Source organism: Oculina patagonica, chromosome 4 (genome assembly GCF_052425735.1).
Source record: "Oculina patagonica isolate OP01 chromosome 4, crgOcupat, whole genome shotgun sequence".
Lineage (NCBI taxonomy): Eukaryota > Metazoa > Cnidaria > Anthozoa > Scleractinia > Oculinidae > Oculina > Oculina patagonica.
In genome coordinates this window covers 30,268,357-30,290,147 of record NC_135761.1, presented here as the reverse complement: position 1 = coordinate 30,290,147, position 21,791 = coordinate 30,268,357, and the positions used below count along the sequence as shown (strand labels likewise).

General features: G+C 39.4%; 1 protein-coding gene across 1 annotated transcript; it reads right to left on the bottom strand.

Moving 5' to 3' along the window:
- Nucleotides 1-1,106: 1,106 nt before the first annotated feature.
- Nucleotides 1,107-18,654, bottom strand: LOC144652350 (uncharacterized). The gene is made up of 3 exons (XM_078512394.1): nucleotides 18,608-18,654; nucleotides 4,939-5,620; nucleotides 1,107-4,118 (listed from the first exon to the last, which is right to left on the bottom strand). The coding sequence occupies exons 2-3, from the start codon at nucleotides 5,579-5,581 to the stop codon at nucleotides 1,936-1,938; spliced, it is 2,826 nt and encodes a 941-aa protein (XP_078368520.1). The 5' UTR covers nucleotides 5,582-5,620; nucleotides 18,608-18,654; the 3' UTR covers nucleotides 1,107-1,935.
- Between the last annotated feature and the right edge of the window lie 3,137 nt (nucleotides 18,655-21,791).

Genomic DNA, 21,791 nt, shown 5'->3' with positions numbered 1-21,791 from the left:
ACAATTTTTATCGCCTGCATCTTCCTGCAGACAATGTTTTTGATGTCTGCAAACAATTTTTTGGGGCTTTTTTGCTTTTGCAAACAATATTTTCAGGATTTTTACCCGCCCTCCCCTCCTCCCCTCTCCAAAGAATAATGGTCCGTCCCTAAGTCCGCCTCATTCGCTCAAAGGTGTCAAGCGTAAATTTTGACTAGACTTCACAGCAATCTACAAAATGTGGCGAGGGATACAAGGCCACGTGGTTCATCCTGCCACACATTTCCTTCCTGTTCACAATTTTAACTTGACCTAATAGACGAAATCGTTTATCCGCACAAAAAAGGCGCCGTCACTTTCGAAGCCGAGGCCGAATTTATAGGCGCATCAAATGTAATCAATTCCGAATTAATCTCCTTGGTGGACATTGGTGTTTATAGTATAGCTTAGTATTGCGGTTTTGGCTAATTGTTCATGCGGTATTTTGGTAATTTTAATTTTAAATTGCAGTATTGCGTTATTCTCCAAACTCGCGGGATGTGTTTTCTTATCGTTCTGGTCGACGACAGTTGGTATAAAAACTTATTCTTCACTTTTTTCCGACCTTTTTCAGCCGTTTCTGGTCGCCTCGGAAGCAAGCTTACACAGTCTTATTTTGTCACACATTTTAATCTGCAATTTGACTCTTTTATTAACCAGTTAAGAGTCGTGTCGTTGTTTCCACGGTCCCACCGCTCGTTTTCACTGGGTTTTGTGTCTTTTTTGCCCTTGCGTCGACGAACCCGCCTGCTACGCAAGCTTCCTATTAAATTGCGTTGTTTTTGATTTTTTTTTTGAAGTATTGACGTGTTCAGCACCCCCAATGTTCCCCACCTCTCCCTGATTTTACTTGATAACACAGCTTGGAAGCAACTATACTGTGGATAAAAACCACGTTAAAAAATCAACAACAAACACGATTTACAGCCGAATAAAGATGAGGAGGACGGCGCTGAACTAAAACTGAATCAGAAGGGCCTCTCCGCGATACATTTCAGCGCCACACAGCAGTAAAGTAATGATACCTTTATTGACATCTGAAAAAAACAACGTAGCTATGCTAAAGGTGTCAAAGGTGGGTAAGGTAGGTAAAGTCTGTATCCGAGCCATGAGGCCCATACAGCCGGAGCTTATCCCGGTTTCCGTAGCATTAAGCGACTAGGAGTATTTCTACTCCCCCCTGGATGGGATGCTAGTCCATCGCAGAGTTACCCCCCAGCAGTAAATTCGCCGGTACCCATTTATACACCTGGGTGGAGAGAGGCACTGTGAGAGTAAAGTGTCTTGCCCAAGAACACAACGCAGCGCCCCGGCCAGGCCTCGAACCCGGGCCGTTCGACTCGGAATCGAGCACGCTAACCATTAGGCCACCGCGCCACCCACGAAGGTGGGACTCCCTACTAATTGGGATACCTCAGTATATACATCTGAATACAAAACGAAATTTGTTTTTCACAATTACATTAAAACAACCTCAAACTACTTTAAAAATATAACACCATGTAAACAATAAAACGGTCTCATACCAGTAAAACAATCTTTCTGCCAGACTTGCAAGTCTACACTTTATTTTTTTTAGCGACAACAAGCTTTGCATTTTAATGAAATTTCTTTAACCTCTGAATTCTTTTTTTAGCACTGCTCACGAATCAAGCTGGCTGAAGTTAAACTTCAATTTTCTAACACATTTAATACTGTATAAAGGGGTGGCCAATTGGAAAGTCAATGGCTGAACCCTTGTAATGAGCGGTAGCCGTATTAATAACGTCCACTTACTATCATATCTAGCTAATTAGAATTTAGCCATGGCACAGATTTCGCTTTGTCAGCGACAAAACTACACTTTAAATTGATTTTTAAATCGTACAACCTTTCAGATCACCACATAAACGTCCTGACTACCTATCAAAGCAGCATTTAGCGAAGTTGCTTTTTCTGCATTTCTTCAAGTTCTTTCTTTCTTCGCCAATTCTTCATTCCAAGTTCTTTGCCCATTTGAAGAGCTTCCTTCGCAATTCTGTTAGCTGTATTGACTTCTTGTTGGTAATTTGTATAAAGAAGCGACGCTAGGAATGTTTCATTCTCAACCTTCCATTTGTGGTTTCCCTCGATAGTATTATCAGCAATATCAATTGCTTTTTCGTACATTTTTCTGGATTCGTCAAACATACCACTCTTTTCAAAGCAGAATCCCAGCTTTCTAAAGGATGATACTGCCTCTTTGTGATCCGCTATTTTCATTTCTTCCAAAATATGAATTGCCTTCTTGTAGTTCTCTTCTGCTTTGGGAAATTCTTCGACGTGCAAGTAATAATCTCCAACATCTTTATGTGCATTCACAGTCAACACGTGATTGCCATAACGGACCTGGAGAAGCTCTAATGCTTCCAAAACGTGTACACAAGCCTCCTCGATACTTCCTAGTTCTTTTGAAATAATGCCCATTCGTCTAAGAATTCTCGCCTTAAAAAATGTAATTGTAGATCTATTTTTTTGTTTTTCATAAATAGAAAGTGCCATTTTGTAAACAATCTGTGCCTCTTCTTTTCGATTACATTCTTCTTCAAGATGCATTCCATAATAACTCAAATAAACTACCTCAGACAGGCTGTTTTGTTCAAATAAGTGAACATTTTCATCATGCAATTTTATTGCTTCATCTTGGAACTGCTTCTTCACACATCCACGTTTCCTTCCTTCATGATAAAGGAGGCACAAAATTTCCACTTTCTGAAGAACTTTCGCTTGGCTTTCAGCAAAATACAGAAGACTATTCAAAAAGTCTTCATAAAGCTTTATGTGAACACAATCTCCTATGTAAGGTCCCACCAGCCGACATTCGGTTACAACATCTTCCAGTTCTCTGCAGTTCCTGATCTTCTTGTCGCTGACATCTCTAAGCGTGGACTCGTAATTCAGCCTTTCTACATTAAACAGATCAAAAGCGTCTTTACAAGTATCTTTTCCCCAATATGTCTTCGCGTTTCTCAAAATCAGGGACAAAAAGTATTCAAGAAATGACTGCTGCCCATGAGCCAGAATTTGGTGAAATTTTGCTCTGCCTACTTGTCTCGCATAACTCCTTATTAATAAGTGAATGAGGTATCGGTCGTCCTGTTTTTGAATCAGGCATCTTTCTTTTAACATCGTCAAATGCGTAGCGTAGTTGACGCCTAGTAACGCTTTTGCTGCATTTCTGTCAAACGATCTAACAAAAACAGAGAGGCAAACTAATGCATGTTGCAGAGACTCGTTTAGTTTTTCAAACGCAATTTCCATCATACTTTCACAACGTAATGTTTTTGTTGGGTTATTTTCCAGCTCTTTTATAAGTTCGTCAACAGTGTATTCAGACTCTGAAAGCAGAGGTCCTGCTAGTTGAAGTGCCAGCGGAATATGCTCACAGAGTGCGGCTATCTGCCGCAATTTATCATTCTGGCTCCCGGATTCAGATTGAAGTTTAGCACCATTCTTTAAAACTTCGATGCTTTCTTCTAATTCCAAAGGAACCAACTTGATAGTTTTAACGGTCAAACCAGCAGCAAGGTCAATTTCGTTTTGTCTTGAAGCAATCAGGAACTTGATTCTAGACTGTGAGCACTTCCTCATCTCTTTTAACAATTCAATAAAAGAGTTTCCAACATTCTCTTCCATCGCATCCTCTGCATTGTCAAGAACAAGTATCAGATCATGTTCAATTCGCCTGCACCAGTTGAGTAAAACATGTCTGGGAAACTCATTGGTTTGTTGATATCCTGGGACACACACGTTTAAAATTTCTCTCAACTCTCTTTCCCCTTTATTTGCCATGAGTTCACATTTCTTCTCGTCCGCATGAGCAAATCTTAAAGAACAAAACTTGACTATGCAGCCACGCCTGTTTTTTAGCTGATGACCAGCTTGAATAGCAACAGTAGTTTTTCCTATTCCTGGAATTCCACTGACAAGGACTGCTGCAACTGCTTTACTGCTTTTGTCTGAGAGGGCTTCAACAATGTCAAGGACCTCTGTTATATGGCCGTGTACATTTACTGGCTCATCCGGTAACTCACTTTCAAGTGGGTTGTCGACCAGAGATTGCTGCCTTCTTGAAGCCACGTCTTTATGGTAAGTACCAAAAAGAAAACAAAGGCGATCAAAAAGGACACTGTCATATCTTAAGGATATTTCACTTATCGTCTTACCAGGCAACAACAATTCTAGGGTCTTTTAGGCAGGCAGGCAGGCAGGAAGGCAAAAAGGCAGGAAAGCACACAGGAAGGAAAGAAGGTAGAAAGCCGAAGGAAGGGCCATGTTGTCAGCAAATGACGAGGAAATTATTTGCTTTAGAAATTAAACTAACCTTTCTCTTTTGACAAACCATCCAGCAGCTTCTTGTTCATGTCTAGAAAATAATTGACCAGATGTGGAACCGTAATTTGACTTTCCTACATAGAAACCTTTACACTACAAAGGAAATTAAAAGGGAGGGCTTGATATAAATTAAATGTAACGGCTCTTCTAATTTAAATTTACAATATCAGTACAGTAACCGTGTAGAAGACTAGTTGTTTTTACCCTGCAGAAGACTAGAAGGACGTTGGGCTCAGTTAAACTGCGCATTTACTACTGAGACATTTTTAAATGTGACATTTCGTTTTATTTTTGAAAGAAAGGAGGAGTGGAGTATTGTCTCTAGAGATTGATGCAAAACGAGTCTCAGCTTAAGTATGTTATTACCATGTTCTTAAAAGTTGGTCAGTCTCAGTCTCGACGTTCTTATAACAAAAGTTCTTACTAAAACACATTGTAATTTTAAACGAATAAAAGAATTTTTGAATCGAAATTTTTAAAACCTAACAGCAAATAAAAATAACATGTACATTTTGAGCCAAAAACACTAATTACAAATCATCGGAGACTGGAATAGCAGAGGCTCACCATCAAATTTCTTATCCAACTCTTCAATCTTGTCCTTGATGTCGTCATGATCCTTCTTGAACTGCTTCAGTAGTTCTTTATAATGTTCCTCCACACCAGGATCCATACATTCAGTCTTCAATTTGTCAATAGCAGCCCCATAACTCGGTCCTCCCAATCTCACGAGTACATCCCGGATGTCCCTCCAGTGGTTATTGAATGTTGCATCGTCAACAGAGGCCTTTTCAGTATGACCGTAGAGGATGTTTCGAAAATGCTTCACACGGACAATGTCAGCTTCAACACTGGTATCTGTTGCAGGAGCAAGTTTGTCCCACGAGCCAGTTGTTATCGGCGGACTTAACCCGCAGATGTTTCTGAGAAGAACCATCAAAAGGGTGATGTCAAATTGTTTTGATGATACCGTGGAAGGGGTGGAAGGGTATAATTTGCTCCACTGTGTTGGGTTAAGGACCTTCTTCTTTTCCAGTGTCTGTAGAGTAGTAAGAGCTGCAGAACTAGCCAGAACTGAGGAGAGGTTTGCTGGTGGAAGAATGCCATCAAATCTGTTCCTCAGTGCCTCGGATCCCACATCGATCAGAAGACGACACAACCGCGCATAATTTGTCGTCTCTTTGGTGGATGTTACTGTAGGTACAGCCATAGATAAGGCTGGCGGTCTACAGAAATGTTATGGTACTGCCTGAAATTAAAATATACTGAGTCATTTGAACAGTGTAGGAGCCCCAAACATAATACTTTTGATGGTTTGAATGGTATTTTGACTAGAGACAAGTGAATCACTAAAACATTTCAGGCATTTGATGTAAAAAAAATACTAAATGGATGACACAAAAGCGGGCCGGTGCCACCTCCTGCGAAAAAAGAAGAACAAGGAGCTGAACCCATCATCATGCATCAGCTTTATTATTTGTTTTTTGACCCAGCAGTAAAACACTGCATCCATGTTTGGTCTTCGTGTTGTCCAACAATTGAAAATGCTCATTAACTATGAATGTCTCTCATATTTCTTACAAAACAATAGGCATGCCAACTTCAGGATCATCAATCGTTGTCAACTATTATACCATAACCGACAGAATTTTTGCGCGCCGATTGGTCCAAAGTTATGGTCGATGAGAGTATAGACCATGAAAATGACGTCAGATCATGCCACGCACACGCGCAGACTAGAAATGTGTAATTGTGGTCTCCATGAATGAAAGCGAATTTCATCTTGTTTTGTTTGAATCAAGTACGCATTCATTCTCGGAATTCAGGATGAGACTTCTACTCAGGTGATCTGTCGACAGAAAACTTACCAGGCGTTTGAATTTTTTTTCTAACTGAAAAAGAACGGTGCTAGCGAACCGGCAGCGGACTCAGCGAATTGTTGACGTTCAGTGAACGAGCGCTTACACAGTGCTAACAAGATCTTCAGAAAGGAAAAATCATCTTGCTCGCTTCTAGTGATAGGCACACACTCCACGAGAGAATAAAAGGTAATTAAAATTGTTATTCTTTAAATTCTTGTTCATTTTTACCTCATGGTAATGAGGTATTAAAAATGACGATTTATTTCACTCATGGGCTCACTCACTCACTCCATTCCGATATAAAACCGCAATTAATTCATGCATTAAACGGTAAACGTGCTGACAGAAAGGTCCGGTTTTCCCCTGCCTCCCCGCCCTTGTGTTCTGTTCATATATCTGGGGGGTGGGATAGAGGCCAAATGTTTGCTTGAGTGCAGAGATGAACATTCAAAATGGCATGTCGGGCCGAAATTCTCAAAGGTGGTTTTTCGTTCCTTTCGCTTCATCCTCGATCTAAATACACCTTTGTAGACCTTACAAACGAAGAGGAAATTAAATGTTCCAGAAAATACTGAAGTGGAAAGAAATGGGCTTCAAAGCAAAGGTTGCTGAACCTGTTTGATCAGAAAGATCAGTTTATTTGCACGGACAACGGAGAATCGATCAGGCGCAGGAAGAATGCAACTTTACCATCCTGGAGAAAAGGTACTAAGCGTTCCTTCCTCTGTTGTATTTTTGTACAAAACAAGCAGGATATATAAATGCACTTTAAGGTTTCCCCAATCGTTCGGAAGCTGTTCGGTTAATGTGACACGACAAAGTACATGCTTTTCGTATTGAAGTGCCGAGAAGTGCTGTTATACACGTGCACATGACAAAAGACATGTTTTTCGTATTGAAGTGCTGAGAAGTGCTGTTATACACGCAAATGACAAAGGATATTTTTTCGTGCTAAGACGTGCTGCTGTTCGTCTCTTTGCGGAGTAGATTTTTGGTCTGTTATTGATTTAAGTATGGATGTAGATACAGAAAATAAATTAAAGTAAAATGACAGGTGCGATGTCATTACAGTGTAAAAATGCCCTTTACTTTAATAAGAAAATATTAAATTACACTTTAATCACACAAAACTTGAAGAAATGTTTATTTTTAATGGAATGAAATATGAATTAATTGACACTACACTATGTCCGTAGTGTCTATCACGGACCAGTCAAGGAGTGAACTTGGAGTTTAAAAGGAAAAAAAAACTATCAAGTTTCGGCTCAACTAGAGACAACAGCGCTACCTATTTACATCTTACAGAATAAGTATGATTGGCTGTTATTCATGCTGCTAAAAACACCTTCCAACAAACTAACACTAAAAAATCTTTACAAAGGCAGTCACTTCAGAAACACACAAGTCATGTTTGTGTGAGTCACGGAGTGTGCGTGACATGAATTTCCTTCACCACGTCATCTTTTGCTTTAAACAACATGTCTGGCTGGATAAAGCAGATAAAGGGCTGCTAACGCATCTAAATATTTATTTTGTTCCGAATGTTCAATAAAATATGGTCCACTTCACGCCAATAAAATGTAGACTAAGGCCATCCCGTTGTATTTCTCCGTTTAGCGTCGACCGACGAGCTTTTCGAAATATAAATAGAGCAATCTAACTGCACAAGTTATTCCCCTGGCGCGTTGACATATATCCCGTGCCTTGACACATTGTTGCTGTGCTTGCAATGTACGTTTCGATTCCCAAAATAAACTCAAAAAAAAATATTCAACATGTTCTGGGTAAAGTGTACAACTTGTACTCGCTCCGAGCCAAACACCTGACTTACACAAAAATAAATACTTCACACATATAGACCACAGAGTATTCGTAAATATTTACACGTCCAAGCGGTCTTTGCTTACCCTTTCGCAATGTGATTAATCAGTCCTAAGGATCAAAGGTTACACTAAAATATTTTGTGGTGAAAAAATAGAAATCGCGCTACGAAACCTGAGAGCACGGACAATCAATGCCGCAACTTCCATGGAAAAATTAAACATTCAAAGGTAACAAAAGTGACATGTTTGAACGCTTATTTGAAAAAACCTATCAATGACTCATTGACGCAAAAAAACATTCAAAGGCAAATTAAGTAAGATTGTGACATTATTGATGGCAGTTATAAGCTACATGCAGTTACGCTTAAATTATAAAAAGTATTATTGCGCTTGCCGTGTGACGTGTTTTAGGGCGCTTTCCATTCGACCAAAACTTCCGGAAATTTCGGAACAAGGACAAATGGTACAGAAATTTCCTGGGAAAGTTTCCAGAAAATCCGGAAAGTGGTGACATTCCGAAATGCGAACCATTCAACCGAAAACCCCGGAAATTCCAGAAGCAAAATCAAATGGAACTAAAAATTCCCGGAAATTGTTTTCGAAAATTTGGGTCTACCTTGCGAGGTTGTCCTCTTTTCCGGAAATTTTGGAAAAAGCTACCGTTTTACACTCAGCCTAAGTTCCTTCGGCAGAAAATTTAGCGATTTGTGCAGCTGAAAGCAGCTACATGTGTTAAGGAAGCATTCTTGAAACTCCAAAAAAAAAATTAGGTAAAATCGGTTGTTTTTCGTTGTTGTTTTGCAGGCGGCAGCAAACTGAAATGTACAAATATCTATAACGCGCGTGCAGGCTACGCCATTGTTTTGCTCATTAAACTTTTTGGGTTGGGGACGTTTTCGTTGCTTTTAGTGTGCCTTTTGAAAGGTCCCTGTATTTGTCGCCACGATGGTATTCATGGCGTTTATAATCAGTGCTCGGAATGCTTTTTATTTACAAAAATATCGAGTTACATTTGCAGGAAACCGGCCACAGTGCATTATTTTAATGCACCGTAGAAATTTCCATATTAGACGCACTACCTGACCATATGCAAATTTTGTTTTGCCTTCCGTGCAGTCAACCAGAAAAGTTGGAAAATACTGTTCCATTTGCCACTGGAATTTTCCGGAAACTCAAACCAGAATTTTTGGTCGAATGGAAAGCGCCCTTAGTTAACACGACATCCACAGCACGTTTTTGTTTCGTGTCACGTCATCTCGTGTCACGTTAGTATTGAACGCTAGTAAAGTAATAAAGTGAAATTGCGTTACATTATTGGACGCTTATTTCTTTGGAAAAAAATGCGAAGGTCGGTACTTCATCGAATTACCATGAGGTTGCTCGAAGAGCCTTTGATTACCGAATGGTGATGAGGTTATGTTATGGGCCGCATTTTCTCACTCGAACACTCACTCACTCACTCACTCACTGGATTCTGATATCAAACCGCAATTAATTCATCATTAAACGAGAAACGTGCTGACAGAAAGGTCCTTTAAATTTAAAAGCATTCAGCACATGTCAATCAGAAACAAATTATTCTTCAACCTCGTTCCAGGGTCTCTCTCTTTCAGGGAACTAAATTGAATTTCACAAAACAAATCGAAAGAGGATCACTTACACTTATCCTCTGGTGATAAAAGAGAATAGAATTCGCTCAACGAAGCCTCAGAGCATAGGCTATCAATGACCCATTCACGTAAGAAAACATTCAAAGACGCGTTTTAGTGAACACAACATTCATGCACGTTTTTGTTTCGCGTCACATCATCTTCGTGTCACGTCATCCGTTCTTGATCTTTTTGAGTCGTGCAGAAACGCGCATCTCTCTCTCAAATTTTATTCGCTGCTAAAAACAACGCTATACGTGCTGGAAGAAAAGTAAACATATTCACAAAACAAATTTACTTAATGCTAAAAAGGATCAAAGGTTAGGGCCGAATCGCACTAGCGGACAAATTTTGTAACAATTGATTGATTTCATCATTAACGTGTCACTTGTCACAGAAAACAAGTGCGATAGCGTTTTTTGAGGCCTAGAACTTGTCCAACATTTCAGGAAAACAAAGAAGCAGTTGTCTTATGATTGGTCCGCGTTGCACGCGCGATAGATGTTGTCAAACAATTGCAAAAACAAGTGCGAACGACTTGTTGGACAAGGGCAAATTTTGTCAAAACGGACAAATCATCAAAGGGGCCGAAGTCCTGCCTCAAGGCAGGACTTTTCATGACAAGTCGCATTCCCATGCCCCTCGTAATGCTAGATAACAATACGTTGTTGATTGGCTATTGTGTTTGGCCCAAATTGCACCGAAAAACAACACGCACTCAAAAGTTGTTGGGATAGTATGCACCGTGATGTGGCTCTCACTATCGTAATCCAGCCGCAAAATCTTTTCGCGAGAGGCAAAGCATATTTATAAGTGAAGTGTTTCGGCCAAATGTTAGAATGAGAAAAGAAAAAGTTATCTTGAGACGACTCATTATTCTACTGCATGAGAACGCGTACTTTAAATGCCAATTGTTTTAGATTTTTTTACCGCGTTGTACTGCATATTTGATGTTTGCCCAAGACGGCCGTGCTGAGAAATGTACAGGGATGGCAGAAGCACGTGCAGAGCTATTGTACTAATAATTACACCTTTTGTTTTCTTCAAAATGTCTCTGACTTGTCGCGACAATTTTTTTTTGTAAAAAATGTTATGACATTTAAAACTTGTCCGCTAGTGCGATTCGGCCCTTACACTTAAATATTTTTGTGATAAAATACGGAATTCGCGCTATGAACTACATATAGTTACGCTTAAACTGTTATAAAAAATTATTACGCTCGCCTTGTGACGTGTTTTAGTCAACACAACATCCACGGCACGTTTTTGTTTCGCGTCACGTCACCTCGTGTCATGTCATCCGTTTTTGTTTCGTTTCCTCAGAAACGATACGGTATTATTTTGGCTTCGATGTGAACTATTTACACAGTGGGGGCTACTATCCAATCAGAAGAACGGTCGTAACCACAAAGTAAATACGTTTGACCGATGGCAATTAATTTCGTAAAAACATGTTCTTCAAATATAGGAAAGATATTCCTCAGCATGATAAAAAAATATTGAGATTCGTTGCAAACAGAAATATCTGGCGACTGCAATGGTTTTAAGTTTGATAAAAGCGATGTATTAGTTGTGGTTACACATACCGAGGTAAATAGCATTCCCGAGGTAAATAACACCACGCTAAAATTACCTCGGGAATTATGTTACCGAGGTGTCTGCGGTCACACACCAATAAATGCAAATACATTTTCCGAGGTCAATCTTTTACACTTGACTGGTTTCGGCGCGAAATGCGAAAATGGAGAATTCGAGAGAGCTTGCTAGCATCGTATCGCTGTTGCTACTTATCCTGTACCGACAGTTCTCCACTTCTTTGTTATTTCAGCATTTTATACAGCGAAGAATAAGAAGGCGAAGGCTCCGTTGGCGCTTCATAAATGCCATAATCCATAGTGCCTACTACTTCATTGCGCGCCGAAATAATTATATATGTGCACGCGCTCCCAGAAGCGTTTGGGTTCTTCCACGTCCACAGATGTGGTTTCAGCAGCTACTGAACGACCGAGCACTGGATCGCCATCCCGCCATGATTCTAAAAGAAGCACGTTTTTGCCGCGTTATCTCCAGAGGTATTTGAAATGTAAACCTCACGCCAGTGCAATTAACATTCTTTCGTTGGTTTTATTTGCTTATCTTAAAGTTTGTCTCACGATTGGTCATTTCATCTTGGGGTACTTGAAAAACCTAGCTATTTACCTCGGTGAATGTCATGGGGGATTCTTTTGTTCTTTTTGATGTATCCATGGAAATTTACCGTGTTAAATTTACCTTGGGAAATGGCGGTCACACAAGATTTTTCTTTTTACCAAGGTAAATAGGCCTTTTACCGCGGTAAAAGGGCCATGTGTAACCGCAACTATTGTAAGAAAACTAGAGAAAGCTCTCGTAGCGTTTAATTGTTAAGTAAACATTCTAGCGATTTTCTGAAACGGAAGTAAATTTCCACCAATCAGTGTTTGAAAGCGCAAACAAAAACGGGATGACTTGTCGTGTTTGCTCGCACGGGTGGCTGCTATCCAATCACAAGAACGGTCGTAACCACAAAGTAAATACGTATGACCGATGGCAATTAATTTCGTAAAAACATGTTCTTTAAATATCGGAAATATAATATTATTCCTCAGCATGACCAAAAATATTGAGATTCGTTGCAAACAGAAACATCTAACGACTGAAATTGTTTTAAGTTTGATTAAAGCGATGTATTGTAAGAAAACTAGAGAAAGCTCTCGTAGCGTTTAATATTATTCTGAAACGGAAGTAAATTTCCACCAACCAGTGTTTGCAAGCGCAAAGAAAAACGGGATGACTCGAGTTTGCTCGCACGGTAGAGCTTAAGTGCACTACAAAGAGAAGTGCATATTTACAGGCGAGTTACAAAGTTAATTTCACTTCATGTAACAGAGGAATGTATAAATGTGGGAAATTGCCCTATTCTATTTGTACAAGAAAATTCACGGCATCGTCGACGTCACAAACAGCGCGAATACACGCAAAATTGCGTGGGTTCTCGCGTGGATGTACCCGGAATTGCGTGATCAGTGTCACGTGCGTCGCAAAAACATTCGAGTCTGCACGGAAAGTTGAGAACGAAAAAGAAGACAGTCAAGTTCTGTTCAAAGTTTAAATTTTGTATGGACAGTATCGTATAGCAAGGTGTGCAACTGCCGTGTCGAACTAAATTCGTCTCCTTAGTTGATATAACGCTCAACATTAACTACCGTTGCAACTGCTGGAGCAGATTTCTGAGATTAAATTATTGATATAAACATTATTTGGATTATTCAAAGCCATCGCGGTCTGATCGAAACTCCACAGTATCGCCAAAAATGCAAATCGTTATTATCAGTGTTACACTGACAACAGAAGCAACTTGGCTGTGTCTTATTAGCTCTTATTCTGTGGAGATAATTTTATATTTGCCGGGAGAGCGTGCAGCGCGGATCGACCAAAATACAATCTATAACATATAACATAAAACTTTCTTTAAACTTGAATTTTGCTTAATTAAAAATCCCGGTTAAAAATCTGTGTATGGTAGCTTTTTTACATTAATTTGCCCTTGTTGTTTACGTGTCTTTGTAAAGTGACAACAGGCATTTGATTTTGAAGAAATGGCTTCGAAACAGTGTGCTTATCTTTGTTCTTGTCGACCGGGGTTATGGTTTGTCTTGAATTTGGCATTTATTTGATTTGAGCATGTGATCAACTCAGAGAAGTATATACCTCAAGCTTTTTGTCAAAAGGTAATAATTTAATCTACGATTAAAGTGTTGTTTTGCATTTTATCAGAGATCAGTAGTCACAAAACACTTTATTTATGGGACTGATTTGTTTTAGGATTGTTTGTTTTAAAAAATAAACCATTCCCGACATTGATAGGAATATATTTAAATATTTTCTGTAAGTTATTTTTCCATTCATGTAACATTCAAAGTTATGCTATCAGGTGCCATTTTTAAGTAAAAAGTGTTCTGCAGAAATAAAAACAATCATTTTAATTTTCACTGGATGAGTAAAAACGATAAAGACAAGCTTCTTTCACTTAACTTAATTTGGAGAGAAAGACACATGCTATTTCTATAAAGAGAAATATTTGTGTGTTACTTGAACTCTTGAAAGCCAAACTGCATCAGGACGTAGTATATGTCTCCTTTACATAAAATGGACAGTAGGTGTTAAACTGAATATGAAGTTCTTCTTTTCATTCTTCACTCGTGCATAAATTCGGCAAATTCAACATACACTAGGACCTTCTCCAAATTAAAGTAAACCACAAACCCATCTCTCCTTAGTGTTACACTATTCTCACCCTTCCGCAATCTGGAAACGAAACACTATTTCTTTTTGAAATAGCTGCTTGTTTCGACTTATTGCTTGTTTACAAGCGAAAGTAGGAGAATAACAGTTATGTTAGGGAAAATTTCACATTCTTGTAAACTCTCAAGGGATTTTTTTAATTTCTCAAGAGACTGTTTTAATTTCTCAAGGGATTACTTTCAGCTGTGGGTGATCACTTGCGATCTCGTGGAAAAAAACGTGACTTGTCACATTTACAAACGTTATATAACAATTTTAAAAGTGACATGTCAGCTTTCTTATCTCAACGCACGTGTGTCTGAAAGGCGATCTATAAAAAGCGTCGCACAAACAATGGATAACGTAACTAACGCTAAAACGCGAATAAATAATCACTAGCACTTACATCGTTTAAAAAATTACAAACGTCAAAAATAAACCATACCAAAAAAACTCGCTCTTTTCAAAGATATTTTTGAAGTTAAAACAAATGCAAGAGATGGGGGCTTCTTTTAGCTTAGGAGCGGTTAAAAATTAGGCCAAATTTGGTCGCTACAAGCGCCATTCTATTTCGTCATCAGCCTAGGTCGTTAGGGGCGTGACCTCTCGTTGACAGCAATGTTGCATGAATCGGCTTTACAACATGCGATCGTATCGACGCAGTTCGAGTGGAATTTCAGTCAAAGACAGCAAAATTCTTTCGTATTTCATCTTCAAATATAATTCGAAAGCATTCACTGTATATATGGCTTTTGTTTAATCCTTCTTAAGCCCACGAAGAAGCTGTCTTGATATCCGACCCTCGCAGAGCCTAGACAAAACGCAGCTTGATTATATGCGCAATGTTTTCTCCGACAGTAGTCGGAAATATCCGTATTTTTTTTCGTGCTTTTTCGTCGCAAAAACAAAGCGTCGAACGCATATTTTGTTGTTTCATTTGCTAATTTCGCTGCCGTAATCGACTGCCTCGAAAGGTCCTTGCAATTTTAAAGTATAGAATTGTCATATCTCGGTGAAATTTGCACTGTTTATTTGTGTAATGTTGAGGAATATGTGTATAAATACCCGGCGCGGACGAGCCATTTTTGACAAAATTATATGGCTGCATTTCCTCCGCGAAGATAGGAAATTGTTGAACTAAACTACAAAGCAACTGTAATGATAAGTTCGAAGAACAATGCACAGGATAAACCTTCAACTCATACTTCATGCAAAAAAGTCGGTATCTCGAAGAGACTTTGATTCATCTTTTTGAGTCGAGCAGATACACGAAGTGTTCGGGCGTATCTTTTCTCTCAAATTTTTTCCGCTGCTCAAAAATAACGCTATACGTGCTGACAGAAAAGTAAACATATTCACAAAACAAATTTACTTAATGCTTAAAAGGATCAAAGGTAATACACTAACCGGTAAATATTTTGGTTGTGAAAACTAAATAGCGCTACGACCCCTGCGAGCACGAGCCATCAATGACGCAACTCACGTGGAAAAATAAAGCAAAGTGAGATTGCTTTACTTTATTGGACACTTATTTAGAAAAAATGCGGAGGTCGGCACTTCATTCATCGAATTACCATGAGGTTTCTCGAAGAGCCTTTGATCTTTTGTATCATAGTCTTTTTACGTGTCAGGAATCTTTACGTCCCCCCGGCAAAGTTTCTTCACTGTCAGGCAAATCGACCACATTTTTCCATGGTCTACAATCTTAGGATGCGTTTCTTTGGGAAAAATCCAAATCCGGATTCTTGATCCAAAAACGGATTTTGCGTTTCTTTACCTATATCCGAAAATGGATTAATCTTGGATCAATGATCTGAAGAATCCACACTTCGAGTGGATACATCAGATCATATCTGAATCCGGATTTTTAGGATTCATGATCCGTGCGTTTCTTTGGGAAAGGATTCGAAAAAAGTACCTTGGTCCAGCGGTCTTTGCTGTGAAAATACAGGTTCGCTCTTTGTAAACACTGCCATACGGAAAGTTGTAGGCGGTTATTTCGATCAAAAATACAAAAATATTTCACGATAAAAGGAAACGGTAGCTTCAGATAGGTATGTAGTATCATTTTAAACGGGATACAGGTTTCTAGAACAGCCAGTGTGTGCCTACGGAAGTTGTATCCTTTTGAAATTGTCACGAGTGAAATTTGCACTGATCATTTCGCAATCATTCTTCGCTCTCAGATGCTTTCTCGCCACATTGTGCTTAACACTAAAGAAGATCTACTTCGACGTGTGGTTTTTGTAAAAGATTTTGTATGCCTAAATTATTTTAGCTAGGATACATTCGACGAAAAATAAATTTGTGCTGATATTTTATGTTCTGGGCGAAATGTGTTTACGGGGTTGTCATGGCAAAAAATCCGTTTTCGGATTCTTCGTTTCTTTGGGCGCAAAGTATCCGTGTGATCTGAGATCAATGATCCAATTTTGGATTTTCCCAAAGAAACGCACCCTTAAAGACCATAGAAATGAAGCCATAAAATTTCCACAACTTTACAATGAAACCACTCGCCTAACGGCTCGTTGGGTCACTTGAGTTTTGAGAATTTTCTGACGTCATTTCTTTGGTCTATAAGAGTGTAGACCATGGAAAAATGTGGTCGATTTGTTAATTTGATAACACTCAATAATATTTTTGGGAAGTTTGATTGTCAATGATTGTCAATATCAATCAACAGCAATCGAGATTGATTTTGACTGATAGATTAATTTCGATTGAGAATCATAAAACGAAAACCAAACCAATCACTATGGCAAATCGCAAAGGACACAGACAATCCAGTAAACCAATCAATTTTTGTTTTTACTTCTGATTGGTTGAGAAAGTGGCGAGTGTGTTGTGAGCCAATAACGAAACATAATAATGCAAAACCAAAGCAAACGTAAATTACTTTCCACACTCAAGTGAAAATCGCTCTATCAGTCATATTAATTGACTTCTGACGCCAGGAATCTGAATGCGAACCATGTACATTCAAAACCGTTTCGGGCCCATTTATTGATTTAATATTTTTTCAATAAATACCTCTTAGTCTCTTTGCCTCTTTTGTCATGATAGAGTATGTAGTCAGTGACTCAGTGTTTGTATGTCACACCAATCAGATTGGGGCTACTATAAGAGGCAATCACATTGCCGGTCCTAAAGCTGCATCGATGATTTGGCTCCGATAAGGGAAACGGCCATCTTAGGCCTAGTTCAGACGTAGTGCTTCTGCCGTGCCGAACTAAATTCAGGAATTGAGTTCGACAAAAGCGCGGCAGAAGCATGGCGTCTGAATCAAACTTTTGTATTGAGTTCGGCAAAGCAATTTAGTTCGACACGCCATGCCGTTCTACACGACTCTGACACGGCAGCGGTTCAAACGTAGTGCTTCTGCCGCACCAAACCAAATCCATAAATTATATTAATGTATTTTGGCGGGATTACGTTCTTGCCAGGAGTTATGAGGAGACCCGAGAATAATTCTCCTTGACGGAGTATGCGCACAACCTCGTCCCCAGGGTCTTCTCCGTTTTCAGCCGCCATTTTGAAAACGGAGAAGACCCTGGGTCGATGTTAAGTAGACACATTATATTTTATTCTTGCAAGACGGCAAAAAACATGGCGGCCATCCAAAGGAATACGAAATTTTCTCTGCTAAAAAACATGTCGAGGATGTTTCATTCAACGAAGTAGATGACACTTATAACAGGGAGCAGGGCGAAGAAGAAGCTAGCGGGGCTGAATCTGAAATGAGCAAGTTTTCGGAAACTAGTCGGGCAAAGAAACAAACATTCGCCGTACTTGCAAAAGGAAAATTTTTTTGCTGCTGCTTTTCTTTGCGTTTTCTTCTTGAGTCTTGCAATGATATTAAAAATAGGAGTTTTTGCTGCAATTTGGAAAACAGCGCCATTTTTGTTGGATCACCGCTGACTAACTGTTACGTAGCTTCAGTACTCCTGAATTTGGTTCGACTCTTGCACGACGTCTGAATCAGAGTCGTGCTTCTGCTGTGCTACAGTCGAACCTAATTACAATTTAGTTCATTCGGCACGGCAGAAGCACGACGTCTGAACTAGGCCTTAGGCCTTTTATGTAGACTACCCTGAGGTCTCAAGTGAGTTTGAAGCCGGAAAGCGTTTGGAATAAATCACATCTTGCCTCCAATAAACTAGTTTTTCTCGCAGATTTCGTGTTTACAAGTGCGTATCCTCATTATTCACGGGTATTGTTTTCAAGTTTCATATCTACGTGCACAACTTAAGCAACACTTTGGCTCAACAACCCGGAACAACTCACATCATGACGAATGTCACGAAATACCTAGATTTAAATTTAAAACACAAAATCATATTAAAATAACAACATTTGGCTTGCCAATGCTTACAGTTATCGCATGAACGAAAGAAAATCAAAGATAGAAGGATAACTTAGAGTTTGAATATATGTCTAATATGCTTTTGACTGTAATCAACAGGGTCAACGAAAAGAAGCTAAAATCACCTCTTCAGATCGAACCATTTACCAGATAACATTTGCTAACTGTAATTCGAAGTTTTTTAAACGAGGGAAAAACCATTTCAACAAACATGTACAACATTTTTCCAAAACAAACCTGACATGTATGTTCCAAGGTTACAGATTGGACGAGCTGGGACGCGCAGCTAAAACACATCGATATAACAATCGTTCGAAGTGTTGTTATTGAAGCAAACACCGACAAAGGTCTCACAAAAATTGAAAGACGTTGCGTTGATTGGCTTTGATAAAGTCGAAAACTCCATTCTTTCGAATTTTCGACACATTCATGCAATGGATGAAAGCATGACATTTCACATGACAACATTCGACCGCTGTTCGGTACCAGTCTCTAACGTAAACAATAAATATTTTACCGGTAGATAACGGTTCAAATCAATTGTTTAAATTCGTTATTTTTTGAACTATTGCGGTTTTCAATAATATGTGGACTTTGAAGTCCAAAACCCAACAAACGATTGCGTTTTTCACTGCCGTCAGTCATAATTATGGCAACAGCCAATGAACTTCGATAGACAGAAACAACAGAAACAATCAAAATAGATCGAAATCTACCAATCACAACTGGGTTTTGCTAAAAGCAGGCCCACGGCCCACGGCCCGCGGTCCACTTTGCGGCCCGCGGCCCGACGGCCCACCCCACGGCCCGCGGCCCGGCGGCCCACCTCACGGCCCGCGGCCCGCGGCCCACCTATAAGCTTAAATCAAAGAAAATCCAAAGTCGAATCTTCAGGAGTCTGATCTTCTTCATCGAAAATCGAACGTGAACTACCCCTAAAAGCTGTTTGAAGTGCCGACAATGGCCCATATTTTCTACACGAGCGAGAAAATACCACAAGTATTCGCGTGTGCGCGTAGTAGACGAGGATCATGACTTACTGTTTCTTCCTCTTTTTGCACTTTGATGGCAAATTCGCCAAACTGATTATGAAACTCTTAAACGGATGACCTTCAAATCTCTTTTTATCGATAGGATAGCAACGAAACCCGAATTAACGCCTCCATCGCCTCCATCTTGTTTTGCTTCTTCGTTCTCGCCCAAGTCTCATATTGACGTCGGATCGAATGCCTGGTTACTAAGCTACGAACGTTCTGCAAACGCACGTCCTTGTTGTCACACAAAAATGCATGGTAAAACCGTGTTTTATGAAGAAATATCTGTCAACAAATACCGAAAAAAGACCAGCCATACGTCAAAGTTGGTGTTCATTATATAAATGAGCTGAAATTGTTGGTAAGACTGAAGTATTTTCCTTTTCAATGTTAAGTGAGTTCACGTTCGATTTTCGATGAAGAAGACTCCTGAAGATTCGACTTTGAATTTTCTTCATTTGATTTAAGCTTATAGGTGGGCCGCGGGCCGCGGGCCACGGGCCGTGAGGTGGGCCGCCGGGCCGCGGGCCGTGGGGTGGGCCGCCGGGCCGTGGGCCGCAAAGTGGACCGCGGGCCGTGGGCCGCGGGCCTGCTTTTAGCAAAATCCATCACAACTGACAGTCGTGACTTTTTGACCATGTTGAGCTTAGTTTGTTTCCCGAGATGTTCGCTAAGATGATTGACGGCGGCAGAAAGCGTGAACGTTTGGTTGAAGTTTAAATTTCATAGTTCCTTGTTTCAAAAACCGCTATAATAGGGTCTACCTTGAGAAAAGCAAAACGACTATGTTAGAAATACTCGAAATAGAATTTTAATGACTTTTGATTTGTAGTTCTTTCATCAGCACACGTGCACGCTTGTCGCGTGATTTATTTCAACATCCCGAGTGGAACTTTGGGATAGGTGCCTGTCTATAAATTGGTTTCTTCAGTTTGCAATGCTTTGTTCATAAAAACCTCAAGCAGTTTCCAATCAATTGATGTCACTGCATTTCATTTAGATAATTTTATTTAACGCTTGATAGCTCATAGCTACCGTACCAACACCATTGCATTCAGCCCAGGGAAGCCTCTTTCTAATTACCATAACGCAGCTTAAGTATCTCGCGAAATCTTCAAGGTTTTTTTCTGCACAGCTATCGACTTAGATCTACTTTTTGCTGGAGATTTATTTACTTTGTGACAAAATAAAACTCAATCGTCGCATACATTATCGCTAAACGAGTGATCTTGGATATTGTTTCGAAAAAGCCTCTAAACCCGTCTGCATGGTATGCAAATGTTAAGGCAAATGCTTCTTGAAGAAACAATTAACACTGTTTCGCTACAATGCCTGTTCGCTGCTTAATCATATATGGATACGGAAAATTATTCTGAAGAATATTTTATTGATACAAAATATAGCAAATTAGTTGCAGCGTATATAATTGTTCACTTAATTAATTTATTTGTCAGTAGAGTGAGAAAGGTAGAAACTAGTTTCTCCTCTCCCTTAATCGTGTTCCTCATTTAAATATTCGCTACTGAATAATTACAAGTTCTTTTCTATTTTCCGCTTTATGTATTGAGTGAATCATATCACAGACAGCTATCGGTACGACGTATCCAATAACAAATCTTGTAATTAGCAAACAAAGAATCTTGCTAAAATAGAGAGAAAAACGAGGAATGTCACTTGAAATCAATATTTTAAAAACACGTTAATAAGAAAGCTTAAAAAAACTTGTTTTTCATTTTTTTTACAAACGTTCCACAGCAAAGGACATGTTTTTATCGAAGTTTCTACATTGATGTCCTCGAGTGGGTAATCAATATCATTTCTCGCAAGCTGGAAAACAACGCTACGATAACAAAACGTATAACTATCACGGCCATCTGAGAAAGAACCTCATGACCAAAACACCTGTACCACCAAATCATTGCAGAACAAATCACTTCCAAAGATAGTGCTACTGATATGATTAGTTTAGAATATACTTCCTGCTTTCGATGTGCCATACGATGGTCTGAATATATTATCATAATCACTGTTATATTGCAAGCTTGGATTGGCACCATAAAAATCGACCGTAAAACAAACGGGTCTCATACCGGTAAACATTTCTTTCTGCCAGTCTTGTCGTCTGCTACAGTTTATATATTTTTAGCGACAATAAGCTATGCATTTTAATTTAATTTCTTTAACATCCAATTTCTCCTTCAACACTGTTCACGACTCAATTTTCTAACACATGTAAAGTCAATTGGAAAGTCAATGGCTGAACCCTTATAATGTGCAGTAGCCGTATTATTGACCTCCACTATTATCATATCTGGCTAATTAGAACTTTTCACGACATTAATTTCGCAGTGACAGCGACGAAACTTAAAGATGATTTCCAGTCCGTA

Bases quoted from the DNA above. Each gene is read 5' to 3' on its own strand.
- LOC144652350 (XM_078512394.1), bottom strand. From the start codon at position 5,581: ATGGCTGTACCTACAGTAACATCCACCAAAGAGACGACAAATTATGCG. The intron at 4,119-4,938 runs GTGAGCCTCTGC...CTTACCATAAAG, and splicing joins GTTGGATAAGAAATTTGATG to ACGTGGCTTCAAGAAGGCAG.